At 34.8% G+C, this 19,093-nt stretch overlaps 1 protein-coding gene across 3 annotated transcripts in view; it reads left to right on the top strand.

Annotated features, from left to right (window-relative positions):
* MICU3 (mitochondrial calcium uptake family member 3) overlaps positions 1-19,093 on the top strand; it is a gene marked incomplete at its 5' end in the record, with an annotated part of 60,041 nt that overhangs the window by 28,298 nt on the left and 12,650 nt on the right. The window contains 6 exons of one of the 3 annotated variants that reach the window (XM_082315076.1): positions 1,895-1,966; positions 3,313-3,351; positions 6,992-7,087; positions 12,104-12,204; positions 14,017-14,188; positions 18,741-18,849. In XM_082315076.1, the coding sequence (XP_082171202.1) occupies positions 1,895-1,966; positions 3,313-3,351; positions 6,992-7,087; positions 12,104-12,204; positions 14,017-14,188; positions 18,741-18,849 (589 nt within the window). The remainder of the gene's footprint in view (positions 1-1,894; positions 1,967-3,312; positions 3,352-6,991; positions 7,088-12,103; positions 12,205-14,016; positions 14,189-18,740; positions 18,850-19,093) is intronic. The other 2 variants (XM_082315077.1, XM_082315078.1) reach the window with 2 other exon arrangements.

Raw genomic sequence — 19,093 nt, 5'->3', positions numbered from 1 at the left:
CCTACATCCTTTTCGCATTCACTTTTCTGCTTGCTAGTATCCTATAGCACTCCTTCTGAACAAAAGATCCATTTCCAGAAGTTTAGCAAGTGCTTTAATGATGAATGCAACAGAATCCTACTCCCTTTGCCTCTGTGGCAGGGTAAATACATCCAAGGATGCATTGCTTTTTACCAATCTTTTTTGATTTTTCAATTACTGCCACTCTTCTACTTGATGGCTTGTCACTTTACTTTTCACAAGGTATTTTCTTTCTACTTCTCTTTCTTCATTTACCTTTCTTCATTCCACAGTTTTGGGTTGCACACCCTGTAATACCCTAGGCCATCCAGCTAAATGTCCTATCATGACTCCTTCCTTATCAGCATAGGTTACAGTAATTTGTGCCTATAGGTTTTAAAGAAATTAGAAAAAACATACCAAGGTCTGTAAATTAATCCCGTACTCAAAAATAGATACAGATGCACACACAATATTCTAGTCTGTATTTGCCTTAGGCAATTCCAGAACACAGTAGTCAGTTTTGGGAATTCGTAAAACATTATTGATAAATGCGTTCACTATTTAATTGCTAAACACTGTATTCATTTATTTCAGTGTTGTTATACCCCTACAGTAGAGTTTGCTGATGCCTTTGTCTTAGTCATCTGCCTTCTCTGAAATATGGTATTCTGAAATTAAATTTGGAAAAATTGCTTGCAAAATTTATCACACACGCTTTGTCTTCCACATTTTGATCCCTGGGGAGCTCTGTGTGCATGTCATGACAGTATCAGGTTTTTATCAGACTTCTGGTAGGTAAAATCGGGTCTTTGAAACAACTGCCACAATTGTGTATTTATGGTGCCACTGTCTGTATGCTATGATGTTTGGTTCTGAAAATACCATATTCTAGATAGGACAAGTTTGTCAGCCACAGTATTTATTCTTTTTTTCAGCCATTTTGAGATTAGCAAATGCTACAAGTGGCGGTACAATATTTTCAGGTGCAGTTTTTGAAAAGCTGAAGTTCACTGGTAGAGATATGGATGGGATCATGGTTAATACTGCTCTGTCTCCTGTGAAGAGTAAACAAGGTGTCACTTTTTTCTAATGGTTTGGGAATATTAATAAGTATTACTATAAATAGAAATATTTAAAGAATACAGATACTTACAAAGAAAGATAAGTACAGACCATTTCCTAGTCTGAAGGCTGCGGTTTCCAAAAATAATATGTTTAATAATCTCTGTATGTTTCAAATCTTGTAGTTGAGGTTTTCTCAGAAGTCATGTTTAAAGCTCTTAATGTAGAGAAAGTTGTGAAAGGGGTATTTTACAAGACCTAAAGGTATTCTTTGAAGAGACTTGAAAAAAAAACCCAGTACTTCATAAATTACTCTTGAGTAATAGTTTGTTGCTGCTGAAGAGGAATGTTTCACCCCCACCAGGTGTTTCCACCCTTCCCTTGTGCCAGCAGGAGGAAGAACTGATCTGGTTGGAAACTAACAATATGAAAAAAAAGATTGATCCAGGTGCCTGCATAGCTACAGAGATACTAATTAGTACCCGACAAGAAAGGAGGTGGTGAAAAAGGCTGGAACTCCCCCTTTTTGTATAGGCTGGGTTGGCTAAAATATAAAGCTAAATAGGATGTTTTTAGTATTGTGCTCCCACATAGAATTATTAGCCTTGCTTTGTGGAAGAAATATTTCCTTTTTCCTTTCTGTGTGGTGGTTAAGGTGACAGAAGGAACATAAAGCCATGAATATGAACAGTAAAGCATCACTGAAACACTGATATTTTAGTAAAGAACTACATTTTAATACTGTTTGCAGTGTTCCTCGCGATGAATGATTGTTATGCATGTGAAATAGCCTGAAAACTAAATAAGAGCAAAATGGTTTGTTTTTTAGCTACAAGAGATTTTCAGGAAAAAAAATGAGAAGAGAGAAAGAAAAGGAGATGAAGAAAAACGTGCAATGCTGGTAAGTAAAATTAGAATAGTTGCAGCTGGTAGTTGGTGTGTTTTCTTTGATGTAGGACAAAATTGTGCATGTGTATATATTTCACTAATAACTTTCAAAATTTTTAAAACAATAAATTCATATCATTAAAAGAATTATGTATAACTATATAAAGAAAAAATCAATATTTATCCTAAAGAGCAGTTATTGAAAAAAAAATATTTAAGTGGTCTATAGAAAGGAAAAATTAGTGTTTGAATATTGTATTACATATTACGACAGTTGCATTGATTCCATTTGGAATCTATAAATGTAGGAAAAGTGAATAGCAAAGACCCAGTGTTATTGTCTATAAGAGTGAGAGATCTCAGTGGCAAGACCAAACTATACTCCTGCTGTCATAACTCACGAAAGCTGTTCATGTAGACATACTGATCCTGATGCTTGTTATTAACGTGGTAGTTTTAAAATAGCTGATATTGTAAGTGAACTTAGATTTTATATTCAAATTTTATTTTTTTATTAAATACTGCTTATGACCAATGCAAAATGTTTTTAGTTGTTAATATTATGTGAATAGATTTTTTGTGGAGTAATGAATACTAATTCTTATTTAATGTCAAATTTGCATTTCTTATGTGCATAAGAAAGGTAAGTCAGAAACACACAAGTCTGTAGTGGTTTGTCTGGGGGATGGCAGCAGCAGCAGGAACTTATTTTACTGTTGGACAAGTGAAAATTAGGGACAAGTCTCTGTCAAGCCCACAACAGAAAACAACATGTTCATTTGTAATTTGCATATTTATAGCAAATATTCCTTGTTATAAGAAACGTTTTGACATATATGCAAAGTTTCTCATAGTGTCCATTATCCTTTTGGGATCATAGATGCTTGATCTCAGATCTTTGTCCCTAAAACCATAGGAAGTTTGAATTTCAGGAATTAATACTTTTTAAACCCTCCCTGAGCATAAAAAGGGATCTTTTCTGCCAACCCAGAGAGACCTATCCTCAACTTTTCAAATCTGTAGGTCAATTGTTGAATCTCTCACACATTGTTTATTCTGAACAAAGGAAACTTACACCCAAAAGAAGAGCTTTTGGAAAAAGTAAAGATTATGAAATGGAACATTTCTGCTGAGAGTAATCTCTGCAACTCTGTACTTCTCTGTTGAAAAATTAAAGAATGAGATTGAAAATAAACCATTTTTTCTTCACTGTCATTTTAAAAACAAAAACATCTAATAATATATAAAATAAAGATTTACTTGTCTTAACCTATTCTGTTGTCTTTATTTTTTTTTTCCTTCTTTTGGCTTCATTCTGACATGTGATACTTGGCTTGGCCCATTTTTGCTGTTTGTCAGCGTCTTCAACTTTATGGATATCATACTTCTACTAACAATGTATGTACTCTAATTATTTTCAATTTATGCAGTCTTCACCAGTGAGGTGAAATAATATGCTATAAGAAAATTTACTGTAGTTATCTTTTTCATCAAGTAAATTACTTCTGCTAGTCAGTAAAAATGTGGTGGATCTTTACTTGCATAAAAGGTTGTGCATGCTTGTTGCATGCATTCTGATACAGGCAAGCCTACCAGGAGGAAAGGTTGCTCTCTTTATTTATGTAAAATGAAGGAAACAATATTTTTAAGGGAAAAGACAAAGTGTATCTTAATAAATTATAGACTTGGTTTTAATTAACGTATGTAAATTAAGTCATCCTGCATGAGTTATTTGATCCAGGCCTGTCTTGTCTCCTTGTGTATAATGTGAAGTAATAGTCAAATAAAAAGAAACCAGAAGAGAGCTTTTATATTTTTGTACTTCACTTACAGAACAAATAAATAAGAAATTTCAGTGCTGAACTAGAATAGGATTTTACAGAAGGTAGTCCCTGTATTATGTAGGTGACAGTAAACTTATTTTCAGTTGTTTTTGAGGAGTGGGAGAGAGAATCGACAAGAAAGAGATCTTCTGGTTTTTGAATGTCTTCACCCTGACCTGATTAATTTTTGGATCACAGCAGAAGTAAAACTGTTGCAAAAAAAGTTTGATGTGATGTTAAAATAGAAGAATTAGACTTGTTTTGGTATGCTTATTGTGATATTGAAAGTGAGGGGAAGGAACCTAGGAGAATTAGATAACTAGTAAAATTACAGTTTTAAAGTCTGTTTCTTTCTGTGAAGTTAGCACGTACAGTTTGGGCAGTATGCAGGAAGGAAATCTGTTGAATGAAAAGGTGCAGTGACATGATGTAGATGCTCCAGTGTTGTGAGAATAATGTAGTAGGAAATGTGAGGTCTTACGATTCAATGGATTTTAGATCAGGCTTTACTGCAGTAAAAGGTGCTGCCTCCTATTTTAAACTGAAACCCAACTAATTAGGCTTTCCTATTTATATAATAGTTTTCAACTTTAGTAAAAAAATCTCCTTCTAGATGTGGTCCGCTCCAGCCACATTCTAACTCTGTATCAAGATGATGCCCAGGTGTGCACCATCTTTTCCTGCCCTCCTGCGACCTGAATGGAGAGCTCTATGCAAAGGAGACTCAGATGTATAGGAATTCACAGTATCCAACAACTACCCCACCCCAGAATATTGATATTTTTTATTTCTATTTTTTCTACTGAAACAAGATGTCCTGGAGAGTTGAAGATACTCATGACCAAGGAGACGCAGCTCTGAAAAGTATGGGATAGTTCAAAGTGCTGTGTTGGGCCCCTTTCCTCACTTCATCCTTCAAAACAGTTCTAACTTTCTGAGAAACATCAAGGTCTATAAGCCATAGGGTGCATACAGTGAAGTTTTAAATAGGTTAAATATTTTTGTCTTTTCATTTGCATAGGTTAATTCTTTCAAGTCATGTTCTGGTGCATACTGCGGTTGTGTGTTAAGACTACTTCAGCATGTGTTGCATGAGTGCCCTTACTAGCCAAATGCCAACTGGAACATGATAATTATGAGATGCATGTAAGGAAAAGAAAATGTGCATGCCCAGAATACTAATTCCATTGGCTAAAGTAAATCTCCAGTAAGAGAACAAAATGAGTGAATACTTCAAATAGCTATATTACATTATTTTATGGATAAAGGATTGGGGTGTTGTTCATACATATGACCCAGTAAATACCAAAGGGATAAATAAGTGTAAGAGAGAAGCTGAAGCCCTAAGGACCTAATCGTGTACTCACTGAAGTAAACCAATTTCTTTGAGTTTAGCAGTTTAGGACTGAATGGAGTTACATATGAGAATACTGTGGCCACAATGTAGGAACTGTTACTCCAAAATAAGAGAAAGATAAAACCAGAATTTTTCAAAAAGGAAACAAAAGTATAATATACATTAGGCATGGGTATAATTCCTGGTAGTTTGTCATGTTTCTTTGATGACAATTTACAAAAAGAGCTGAGTTGAATTGATTAGTGGAGAAAATACGTAATAGAACTTGTAGAAGCAGTACACCAGTTGAGAAAAATTTTAGATTAGCATATTTCCTTCCAGCAAATATGTTGCAGTGTTCTGCAGCCAGACACACTTCATATATAAATATCCTAATGCATTTTTGTTTTTTATTTTTTTAAATTACATATTGACTTACTGCTGAAGTATTGTTTCTGTAGTACTAGGAGCATTGTTTGTATACGATGTAAATTTACATAATCATTCATATACAGATGCATTTTTATAAACATGTAAAATACAGCTGAAGCAAATTCATACAAGATGGTCCCATAAGTACTGAGCTCCATTACATTGATAAGAGCCCTTAAATAATATCTTCACTCATGTAACTGTGTATCACTGCTAAATGTACTGCAAGAGTATTGAAGACCTGTTACCTGAGGAGATACTGTGCTAAAGAACATTAAGGGAAAACAGAAAAATATAAATCATACTATATTTCAACTGTTTAAAGAATTAAATTTGTATTTCCATGATTGACACAATGTGGAATGCTTAGAGACAGTAAACCTTCGACTCTGTACAGTATTCTGTATGATAACAATGTGGTTTTACACATCGTACAGCAGTCACATCACCGTAAATCGTCTAAGAGAATAGTATGTGCTGACTCAAAAAAAAATTTGTTTTCATTTGTAGTTAGAAGACAAAACTCATTCTATCTTTGTCTTGTGTGCCCAGATGGACGCGAGTGGGAAGCCCTGAAAGTAGACAACCTAGTTTACATTGACTTCTGGAGAGAAAGGGGAAAATTCATTCAGTTGCAATAACCCTAACTGAGTTCAGATAGCCTTCTGCTGTCTTCTGGATCACCTCCCCTAGATTCTTGGGCGGGGGGGGTGAGGGTGGGGGGAGAAATGTATTAGGTAGATCTTCGAAGACTAATTGCAAGGTAAAGGAAGGCCTATTTTAATAAGGGAGGATTTTTCAGGCTTCCAAATATGAAACATTTCAGAGCAAAAAGGTAAGCATATCTTCCTTGGAGAGATTAAACACTTATTTTCTATTTAAACAAGGTAAGTTTGATCATCAGATGTGCATAGTGTTCTCTTGATAAGTATGTTGAAGTTGGACTTATTAGGCTTGTTTTTTGCTTTTCTTTATTGTTGCAAGGATGTCATTCTGATTATTGGATGCAATTAATTTTATATAACTGATTAGATGGTAGCATTTATATTTTGACCAATGGAAAAACAAATTTCATATAATAAGAATATAAATCAATATTTTTTGGCAAAAAAAAAAAATTGTTGGGAAAAACAACAGCAAAACACTGAATTTAGAGGACATTTTCACACATACTTGTAATACATATTTTCTCTAAATTATTTTGTTTGGGAAAGTGGAGCCTGCTGATACTTTTGGCACAGCCAAATTATGAGTAATAAGCAAATAGCTGTAATATACTAGTGTTCCTTTGATTTATAAAGTGTCACGTAACTGGGTAGAAATTTGTAAAAGCAAAAGAATCAAGCCATACTTTTGAAGATCAGTTGGAAAAGATTTTAAAGTCTGTAATCAGTTTTTTTGTGGTTCTTTGGTTTTCAAACAATTGTGCTTCTTGAAACTTCTGCAGGTTCTTAAAACAGAAGGAGAGGACCTTGTCCCCAGAAGCTATTGGGATACTTTGAGACGTAGCACAAGCCAAGCACTCTTTTCGGACCTTGCGGAGGTATAAGACAACCTCTGTCTCTGGTCCATAAACAGACTGCTATTTGATTTATTTCTGTTCTGTTTGTTTTCCTATTTTATGCACTTTGCTTCCTTTCTTCCTTTTAATTATTTTTTTTTTTTAAACCTGAAAGTTCTCAGATGAAATTGGTTTAGTTCCATGCAGTGCAATAATTCAAAGTTGTCATTTCCAAGTAAAAGCAAAGTTACCATTTGAAAGAGCTGGAAGATCAAGTCCTCTTCAGTCCTTATTGTAAAAAAACATTTTCTGACACTAATAGTGACAGTATTTCACAGTTAGAGAAATAATTCAGGAAACCTTTGTCATTTAGACTTGGTCCAGTGATGTGACAACTTTAATGAGAGTTGCAGCCCTTTAAGCTTTTAATGTGTAGGTCCTTAATGTGCTTTTTCTGTATGTTATCAAAGCTTATCTTCACAAAAACAGTATTGTGGAAAGATTGTTTTAATTGTTCGATTGAACCAGAAGTGTTTTAAGGTAACCAAAACAGTCTTTTTGATCATTATGGAGGACTAGCAATATCCCTGTGCTGTCAAACTGATTTCCATAGTTCTTCAAATTCTAATCAAATTCTTGTTTCATTATATGCTTTCAGACAATTAAGACATTTATTTGTACTGATCATTTAAGAGGGTTAGAAAACTAGATTATTTAGGCTTTTCTGTGCCCCATACAGTGAGGGTGATTGCTCTGCTGGTTGTGGCATTAAAGGACATACAGCAGCTCCCCACTGACTCTCTGGTCTCAAGTCCCATGCTTCATAAGCAGGATCATAATGAGAAAAGAACATGGAACTGAAACGGACCTCCAGGGTAAAACAATCTTTTTCTTTGCTTCATAAGCAATGTGTGCTCCATATTAAAAGTAATTAGTGTTGTGTCCCTGCTGTTCCTCTGCAGAAGCTATTGAATAACCTGAGGACTTGGATGGACTTTTTCTAATTTCCAGGCTAAATTTACTCATAATCCCTTTATACCAGTCTGTTGTTCCTTAATTTTCATAGGGCTTTTTCTTCTTTAGTGTTAATTTTCTTACTCAGGGTTGTGTTTATAAATGCAGTCATAGCCCACAGTTTTAATTATCGTAGGCTAAACAAAACAAGGTCTTTGATTTTTCTCTTGAGGTAGAACCTACATTTCCCAGGTATCTAATAGGCCTTCTCTGTACCTCTGTCAGCTTGAGTTCATTTGCCTTTGAACAAACAAAATGTAGTGTTACAGAATTAAGTTTTAGACCAATATTTATAGCGATATTCACAGTAATAATACATTCATAGTAATCCTGCAGTAAAGCAGTATACCCAGCCTTTCTTTCCTTGCTTTTAAATTGATGAGCTCCTGAGCTGTTAGTCCAGTTATTAATCCTTATTTATTCCACCAAATTTTAAAGCCCAGAACATCAATGTTCCTGTCTAGTCAACTAAGGGAGGCACAGAAGGGAGAGAGGGCTGCTCTTTTCATTGACTATTTAAGGAGCTTGAGGCACTGAGTTTTCTGAATTAACTGTCGTCGTAATCTACAGTTAGTTGGCATGAATTCAGTCCCAAGTATAGATGGACTTAAGTTTGGTAATCCCTACATGCTTTTAATTTGAAGAGAGAGAGATTTTTTACATCTGATGTCTCAGGCTTGTATGTCACCTACGGTATAATTGAAGCTTAACAGCAGCAATATTAAACATTGATTTAAATTGTCTGTAAAATTTATAAAAAGTCTCTCTGCTCACTTTTCATTCATTTTATGAAAAAAACTGTATATCCTTCATTTGCTCTACTGAGAATTTCCCACTTCTTGCCATAATCGTCTTTATCTTGCTCGGTTTAAGTTTGAGCCAGCTGGCTTTCATCCATATGCTTCTCTCTCCCAGGTACTCTCACATCTGAATGATATAGCCATCTGTGCTAAGAAAGTGGCATAAAGCTAGGTGACACTGGAGTCTGTGTTGTTTCATAGCCTTTTGAGAAGGCCTTGTGTAAATTGAAAAGGAGAGTAAATAAGGTTCATTGTTATGAGAATCAACTTACAAGGTCTCTTTCGGGGAGGGGAAAGAAGTTACTCATGACATCCAGTTTCTTTCTAGGAGAGTTTACAGTATTGTTTCTGCTATTCCTAATTTAAAGCAATTATGCCCTCCTGTTGGAATATGCCATTTACCACTGAGTTCAGTTTGTGGGCATATTCTTAAATTACTAAATGAAACTGGAAATCAGTAGGGTTATTATCACTATTGAAAAATCAAGAACTTGCAGTAAGAAAGCTCTTACTAACTTAAAGCATGATATGCATACTTCATTCTCAGAATATGTTGCTACAAGTGGACCATCGCTCATGAGTTTAACTTACTTTTAGTTGACCCTCTTTAATCAAAAGCTTGAAATGAATTTTGCAGAATATAAAAAAAATAGATTTACTGCTCTTCAGGTTAGGAAATTGAGAGGAAAAGCTGTTGCCATTATGCAGCAAGCCAATAAAGTGACTGAAACTCTTGTCTCTCCTGTTTGTCTCTTTACCTGTATTTGTATCGCAGTTAGTCTAAAGATAAAGAAAAGCAAGGCATGTTTATATTCTCATTTAAAAGACTTCAAAATATATTAGATCAAAATGGACTCTCATATTTGTATATATGGAAACAGGTGCGGTCATTGCATTTTAACTGATCTAAAATAGAAAATTCATTTTATTATGAACAATAAATAGTAGTTTTAAATGATTAAGGCTTTTTACCCTTACTCCTTAAGAGAGAGAATTTATGTAATGCTCTCATGTAATGTAAAGCAGAAGGAGCACAGGAATAGTTTTCAGTTGCCTGCAGTTCTGCAGAAAAGCATACTGGGTTGAGTTTCTGGGGTGAGGTTTTTGTTTGGATTTTTTTTATTTAGTGAGGCTGACCAAATGGGAATTGTGAAAAGACTTATAGATTGTATTTTTTTAAATGGTTCTTTAGATATGGATGAATGCAACCTAAGTCTAAGGTTTTGAAATGTTTTTGCAAGATGAAAGGCTGTAATTTAACATTTGATCTCTTTTCAGTGTACTTGAGGGAAATTATTTGAATGTGCTTAGGGGTTTAATTGCTTAAAAGACATAAGAAATCAGGGTATCTGCATTTCAGTATACTGTGTCCTGTAGTGGAGGATAACAATATTAAAAGACAAACAGTGATTACTCTTCTGAATTAGTTTGCTCACTCGAAGAGCAGAGCTGTCTTAATTGAAGGACATGAAATATCTCTCTACCTATATATACACTAGGTCATTTTATTTCTCCCTGGAGAAGAATATGAGAATAAAGAGGAAGCTAGAGTACATGAAATACAATCTTGAGAATCCTAAACTGATTATACTAAAGTACAGAAAAGTCTCTCTCATTTCTTTAGTTCTTGGATGTTGAAAGGAAAGGATTTGTGTTGTTACTGCCTCATGTTTTTCCTTGTTGATACATAAATACTCTTAATGGATATTGTATTTTACTTCTTTTTTCCCACAAATCAGTATGTAAATTTGAAATTAATATAGTATATTTCATAGAATGTAGATATGAAATGGTTTTTCATGGTACCTGATGTTGAACTACTGCATACTGTTCGAAATTTCTTCCTAGTTTCTTCATGATTCTATTCTGTTTAGTTTCTCCATCTGTTATAAATTTATAGCCTCTTCAGTTATGAAATAAAGTCAGACTTAAAGGATTCTGAGTGCACCTCGCAGATTTGTATATGCAGATCTTTATAGATCTGTATAAACAGTTTTCTATACTTACAGTAAATCCAGTAGGTTTATAATCTGTCATTATTGCTGATGGGTGGTAGCTTGCCTAGGAAGAGCAGAGACTACTGGCTCCCACTCTTTGCTTTTCATAAGATCTTGTTTTTGTAAGAAAAATGAGAGCTCGGACAGAAGGTTCTCCGTAGGCAAGTGCAGCAAGGAGACTAAATATATTACTTTTTGAATGTCAAATGTTGGCAGATGGGCGTTAATGCCAGAAGGACATTGCCATGGTGGAATACTATGGCTTATTTAAGAGCCTTATATTACTGAATTATTTTTCTAGCTCTTCAGTATATCAAGAGTTTCTTTGTAAAAGAGGTAAAATCAATGCACATACACAACAGTTAAGGGTAATGAACATGTAGTAAAAAAGTGGAATGTTGCACAATCACTGTACACAGATGATAGTTACTTCTGTTTATACGCTGATGATAGTTACTTCTGTTTGTATGTGTGTCTTCCTATTTACAACTCTTGCTATTACAAATGGTCAAAATTTGTTGGTTTTACTATTCTAATTCTGTGCCTTCAAAGTTGATATTTATTAAGGAAAAAGTGTTAGTACATATTCAAAGATTCCTGTCTGATGCAGAGACTTGGTAGATGAGGAACATTTTCTTAAGAGAATGAGTCAAAATACTACTTCATGATTCCAAAATTTCTTACAATTCTCTTGTTTTACATATATTTAGGCAATAAAATTTAAACTGTAGTCATCTGATACTTATAGAAAAGAATCATATAAAGTACACCTGACTGATGTGAGTGGTTTTGGAATACAATCCCATACTATTTTGAAATATAAAATAAGCGTATATGAAGTAACTTCCTTTAATTGCTTTGTAGTTACATAGTAGAAGGGAAGGAGATTTGTACAAAGGGAGTTATTTTTATGGTTTACATCAACTGACTAGAACATTTTTTTTCTCAAGAGTTTCTGGTTTTATTTTTCATGCTTTTCCCCGCTTCATTCCAGCTTCCATTATATTATATTGTTGTTGTAAGTGTTTTCTACTAAGTGCAATTAACAGCCTAATGCTATTTCGTGTGAAAATTGCATGACTAAATTAATTTAATGGATTTTAATACTAAAGTCTTTTTTAAGACTGTGAACATAAAACACAAACTCCTTTAATAGAAAAGTCTATTGTGATGATAGGCATTCTCAGGTTATACTTCTGTAACTGATCCAATCATGGCCTTTAATTTTTTTTATTCTAATATTCAAGCGTGCTGATGATATTTCAAGTTCACTGTCAGATACTACACTGCTTGTACACTTTTTCGGCAAGAAAGGAAAAGCTGAACTGAACTTTGAAGATTTTTATAGGTGAGTCTCAACATTATTAATTCCTTGTAAAAAAAAAATACTTGCATGCTTGTTCTAATTAATGTGTATTATATTACTATACACATAGTTTATGCAGACATGTATATAAAGTTTATGTTCCCTTCATGTGTGTTATATATACAAAGAGCAAAATAAAACAATAAGTGGACCAACAATAAAAAGTCCTGTACTAATGCTGCTGCATTTGCAAATTCTGTTAGCACTTGTGTGCATAGTTGGTTTGGGGTGGAAAGGTGGTACCCCAACCCTGTCCTTATTGGTATGTAGGAATTTTTTTCTTTGTTTTGAATAATTTTTATTTTTTTCCCCGTTTGTCAGTGCTTCAAAAAAACCTTTGTGTGCATCTCTGCTCTTACAGACATATTTAAATGTAAAGATTTTTCTGAAGATACCACGTAGACACTTTAGAACAAGCTTCTTCTGGGAAAAAGTGAAAACACAGTGGAAGCTATTGGCTTAATTATTACACCAGTTAAAGTAGAATTTAAAAATACAGAGAGAGTGCCATAAAAACAGAGCCATAAAACTGTATGTTTCTGAGTGATTGAAAGAGATACAGTGTTCAGTTATTGTTTGCTCAGTAAATACTCCCAACACCTATTGTCTTTATATTTATCACTTAACCGTGCATTCTAATCAATCAGATGTTTGCAAAATATTTTGCCTTAAAATTATGTATGTCATGAAAAGTATTCAGTATTTCGCATAATATAAAAACTGTGTCATCAAGTGAAATCATGATGTGAGTTCAAAACAAGAACCAGAAAAGAGAGTGCTTTTTCAAAAGGCATCTAGTTAAAATGTCTATTGCTGTAAGATGTTGTGAATGCTGAAGAGGTCAAAACCTAGCAGACATATTAATGAAAGAGGGATCCATCAAGTTTTATTCAACACTACTTTACCAGCTCAGAAAATCATTAAACTATGGATTGGTGAGGGAAATAACTTGTATGTTTACCTTGCATTTATACTTTTGCCTAGACATCCTTTTGATTTGAGCTCCTCATAGTCAAGTTATATATTAGGAAAGAGTGTTGCAGGGAATGTCTACAGGATGGGAACTCTTGGGAACCTGTAACAGGGGAGTGTTACAGGTTGTGGTTGACAGCCAGATGAACATGAGCTCCCAGTGCAGTGCTGGGACCAGAGAGCTGGTTTCATCCTTGGTTGTATAACTAGGACATCAAGCAGAATCAGAGAAGTTATATTTCCTTTTTATATATAGCTGGTTTTGTACTTTATCCAGTTTTTGCATCCAGAATATACTAAACATGTTGTTAAGTTGGGAAGAGTTTATAGAAATATCATAAGAATAGTGAAGTATTAAAAAAAAAAGTTTAGATTGAAAGGCTGCAAGAGCTCATCGTACTTAGCTTGTTAAAAAGAGAAAGGCAAGGTTTAATCGCAATCTGTAAGTAACTATATGGGGAATAAATTTGGGGAATTCATTTAGTACCATGATGGAATTTTCAGTCTAGCATATAAAAATAAAGATCAGTGACCCACTGAAGAAGAAAATTAAGCAAACACAAACTAGAAATAAATTAGAAATTTAAGTGTTAAGTCATTTTAATCCTTACTGAAACAATTCATCTTTGAATTAAGATTGTTGTATTGATTAGAAAATAAGTCAACACAGATAAGGGATTTACCAAATTTACCATCAGTGCTACGAAAAGGGAACTGATTTGCATAATGCTATTTGGCTTTGTATTCTATGAGTCTCTTAAGGACATGACTAGTAGAAATAAAAAGTATTACTATTTCTTCATATTTATGTTTGTGCTTTAGATTTATGGATAACCTACAAACTGAGGTTCTAGAGATAGAATTCCTTTCCTACTCTAACGGGATGAACACCATCAGTGAGGAAGACTTTGCCCATATTCTTTTGAGGTATACAAATGTGGAAAATACATCAAGTTACCTGGAAAACATGCGCTGCAGGATTCCTGAAGAAAAGGTAATTGTTTAGCTAGGACAGCAGTGGGCCACAGCATCCAGTCCCAGTGTCATCAAGATGAAAACGTAGCCTTGTTGGACTGAATGAGATTCTGTCACTGAATTAATTAGCACCAGGATTTTATTCTGATCATAAGCTGTGTGTCTCATGTTTTTCAGATTACTTGCTGAATAAAAAGTAGAAGAGTAAATAGCATAGAATTATGTTCCATAGGCTTTAGCTAGTAATATTTTTGAAGTTTAGATAACAAAGCTTTATATTACAAGAATAGTCAGTTTAAACAGCAAAAACCATAAGACTTGAACAATTTTCTAGCAATGAGGCATTAAAAAACCTTTTTTTTTTACTTCTCTTTTGAACTGCCACTGGAATAGCACCTCTTCAGAAATAACATTGACACCCTTTATCTAGTTGTTTTATAGTCTTAATAATGGATCACTTGTATATAATTATTGATGGCTATGTGGTTCTTATTAATGGCTGAAGAGAGAGAAAAGAAAATAAAAACAGTAAAGGTCATGAGGTAGAGAGTCCTTCATTTGTTTAACAACAAATGTGTTGTGAGAAGTGTATCTGAGAGAAACATAGTGGCAACTATTCATCAATGGTAATCGATAGGATAACATTAAAAGTAGCCCTTCAAATGAGGGATGTTTTGGATATACTCCTTCTGTTTACGTTTACAGAAGGAGATCAGATTAATCTGTCCTAGAAATCGAACCCTTTCAATAGCTATATATTTTGATAGCATTGACAGCAGAGCTTGTGAAGAAAAGTAATAAATCGGTTTGGACAGTTTTTTGTTTTGTTTTGTTTTGTTTTTTAATTTGAGAAATTGCATTGTAATTTCAGTCTGCAGAGTAAGTAAGATCAGTCAGTTGACCTGATAGAAACACACTCCAAAAATCAACAGTTTTCTGTTCAAGTATCTGAATTATCTGATTCTTCCTGTGGTTGTACAGCAGTTAGGTCCACTGAGAGAGAAATATAGCTGGGAAGCGGGAAGGGAAAGTAGGGCTGCTCTTTTGCACCAGATTAAGTGTAAGACTGGGATCAGAGTTCCTGCTCACTGACCCTTTCTGAGTTCCTGGTCTAGCGGCTGAGGCACTCAGTTCTAGCTACTTTAAAAGGTCAGCACAGCTTTCAATATTCAAAGCCAAGACAGTGCAACAGAAATGGTATAAAGCTCTTCTTGCATGGTTCCCAGATGTTTTTTGTTTAGGGTGAAATCAAGATTTCCATATGTATGCAAATCTGAAAAGAAAATCCCTTTGGGGCTTGTATAACAAGAATGACGTAAGTATGACTTGGGTAACTGAAAAATAATGACAGTCGTAGGTATAGAGAAATACTTCTTTGAATGGCAAAGGTAAAGTTGATTATTATAAATACCAACACTTTCTTCTAAACACAAGGAATTATTCTTTGAAGTTCATCTGTAAGTCTTCCAATGCCGCTGTTCTGATAGCAAGTCTTCCACAGTAGTTTCCTCTTCTGATCTCTGATGGGACCGTCAGCTAAGGAAAACTTCCATGTAGAAAGCTGTGTCACTCAGTTACAGGTTTGCTTATGCTGCGCTCTGGGCATATCCTGGCACTTGAACGGTGCCATATATCTGTATGTCATATGCTATACTTCCATTAAGTAAAAGAAGACATTGCCATTTTCCATAGCCCCATATCACTGGCTTGGTAAATGTGCTGTCAGTACAGTGGAAAACGTAAATCCCTATGACATCTCTTGTGCTGGCCACTGGCTTTTGAGACTGGGACTTTGCCTCTTATTGCCATGGAGGCATTGTTCATATGTTTGCACTTTTTTACACTTGTTATACCATTATAAGTCAAAAATTATAAAATGTACTCTCTATTTCATTACAGTGATATGCTGCAATACTAATACAAACCAGAGGATTCCATTTAGAAGAAAAATTAGTCTAGCCTGTAAAGTAATAGGCAGCTGCTCTCACAGTTGGCAATGTTAATCTTTCGTGGCGCTGCATGTAGGAGCCTCTAAAGCAACATGATGATTATTTGGCGTACTGTAGTCATGTTAAAATGTTCAGCTGGCATGCTGCCTGCTCACAGGATGTTTTCCTCCTTTTACTAACTAGATGCCAAGCAGTGATTCATTTAAGCTGGCGTTTTGAATTACTACAAATACTATCTCCTAAAGAAAGTCTATGCATTTTTAACAGCATTGGTGCATTAATGTAACAGTTTTCTTTGCTGTAGTAAAATATAATCTGTCCAAATAAATAAAAAAGTTAGTTTCCTTTTACATAGCAAATAAATAGTTTCCAGTAGGAAACTTCTGGGATATCTACACGTAGATAGCTTCCTATGTCAAAATGCAAAAGGTATGGCAAATACAAAATGTTATTACAGTTACCAGTTGAGCAAAATATGGTCCTAGGAAAGGAGAGAGACAGCAGAATGCTGTATGCCCAACTCTGAGTGTCATTTTGCCTGTCCCTCTGCCTCTTCTGTGTCTTTTCTGTTTTTCCTTGAGAGGAAATAAACATGTATGATTGCAGGTGATTTCAGCAGAAATTGTAGAACTCTTAAATGAAGCCAGATATTTTTCTCATTGCTAAAATGTTGTGGACTATGTGCAGTTTAGCTGTGGACTGCAGGTGTGGCTCCTTTATCTCCCTGCTTCATCTCCGGTGTCAACTCATGGCAGCAGTTTTCATCGCTACTGGAAACACAGAAGCTGCAAAAAGGCTTGCTTGTAGACCAGTGGTTCTCAGCCTTACCTGTGCAAGGGCTACTCTCCATCTAGAATGATCATCTCCTCTCTAGTTAATGGAAGGAGCCAGGATTTTTGCAGTAGCCTGACCTCTTACAGTATCTCCCACATTCAGAATCTTTACAGACAAATCAGTGCAAATTAAGGATTTTTAAAAATCATTATGAACCTAAAAATGTCAGCTCAATACTTTGATGGCCATTTTCTATAATTGCTATTTTTCCATAGTACCTGAGGGTCCTAGCTGGGGACTGAAGTTTCACTGATCTAGGTATTTCACAAATATGTGACAAAGTTATTCCAGTCCCAGAGTTTTCAGTCTAAACAGAATGCAAGAAACGGAACTTGAACATAAACTATTAGATGTCAAAAACAAGAAGACAGTATTGGTTAGTATTAGTAAATCAAGCTTTTAAGATAAAAGTTTAAAGGAGAATAAGGAGGCGGTTCTGCTTATGTCTATGAGAGTTTCCTCCTAATTGCAAAGGATGAAACAGAGGACAAATATGCTTGTTGAGAAAAGTAAGTCATGATGAAGATGGGTCAAGCTCTCCAATCAGTTTATAAATCTTAGCTAGAGCTTAGGTAGGATCACTTAAGCAGTGGTTTACATCTCAAGTGGGTGGAGGCCTACTGAAGTCTTTTATTTTAACAATATCATGTTGCTCTCCACATTTACCACAGTACTTGCTGTCTCATATGGGTTTACGCCTAACCTCTGCCATTTTCTCCTCTACCACAAACCTACTTCAGTATGTTTTCTGTGTTCCACCATACCATAATGACTATGTATATCTTTGAGGAGAGACGTAGGTAAAGATTTTAGTTTGAACAGAAAGGGTCACAGCTCTTTCTATTGTCTTCAGGTTTATTTTCAGAGAGAAGTAGTTCAATAAGATAAAAGGATAAAAGCAGACAGAAGAATAGCCAGGAATGATAGTTAAAGGAGGCCAGGGAGATGAAGGTTGGAGAAAGAATGCCATCCCATGTTCGGAATGGCTGACAGACCATGGAGAATGAGAATACGCAATGGTCCTGGCTTCATTCAAAGTCTCTGTTTAAGGTCTGTTTCAAAATTGATTTAGAGATAGTTTATCGGATCTTTGGATTTGTAGCTAAGATGAGAGAAAAGCAGAACAAATATCACAAGGAAAAAAAGAAAAAATAAGCTCTTTTAACAACAGCACTTTCAGAGAAGCTTTCACAGAAGATATTCTGAAGTCTGGTCAAAATGCAAAAGATTTTTTAAAAAGCTGGACAAACCCTGCAATACTTGATACTTGGAGTATCAGCTGAAGAGACCTAGGTGTCTAAATCTGGATATGTAAAAACTTCACGTTAAAGTACAGAGCTTGAGTGAGATCATAACATGTATTTATGAATTCATTCAATGTATTCATGTGAGCACATACATTCACATACATATAATAGTGGTTTGCAGGTTTTCAGTAGTAAACATATTCCAATATTCATACAAACCTAGACTCTTCTCAATATTAACTGCCGTATCGTAATAATCCTGGAATTCCTAAAGATTGCCTTAAGCAATGGAACAATATTTTTGGCTGCTTTTTGAGTGAGAATTGCTATCCGTTGCAGTGGCAGAGAGGAAAGACATCTTGCATGCCTCAGGAGACTCCCAATTCTTTACTTCATTGACTTTCACTACAAATCTCTGTTTTTTTCAATGGGTGTAGTATCTATTCTTAAATAAAGTAGACATGTAACTGCAAGGTTTATTTAGTCAGTTGTCATCACTACTGATAATTCTTATGGTGCATATTGTTCTTTTATTTTTTAGGGTATCACATTTGAGGAGTTTAGATCATTTTTCCAATTCTTGAACAACCTAGAAGACTTTACAATTGCAATGCAAATGTATAATTTTGCGAGTCGTTCCATAGGTCAAGGTAAGTATTCATATTTTTATAAAAATCTTTTGATAAAGATACAGAACTGTTGACAAAAATACAAAAACGTTTTGTAATTCCTAGTTTGTAGTTTTAATGTCTCGGGTAAAAGGCTAAAAAGGCCATGACTCCGGCTTTGAGAGGAAAAGGCTCAGTCATATCATAAGAGACATGATAAAGCTTTACAAAGTCATATAGGTGGTGGATAAGCTGAATGCAGAATAGTTGGTCACCGAATCCTACA

The sequence above is a fragment of the Platalea leucorodia genome, assembly GCF_965183815.1.
Source record: "Platalea leucorodia genome assembly, chromosome: 6".
Classification (NCBI taxonomy): Eukaryota; Metazoa; Chordata; class Aves; order Pelecaniformes; family Threskiornithidae; genus Platalea; species Platalea leucorodia.
The sequence above is the reverse complement of the archived record's forward strand: the minus strand, read 5'-3'. Positions and strand labels throughout refer to the sequence as shown.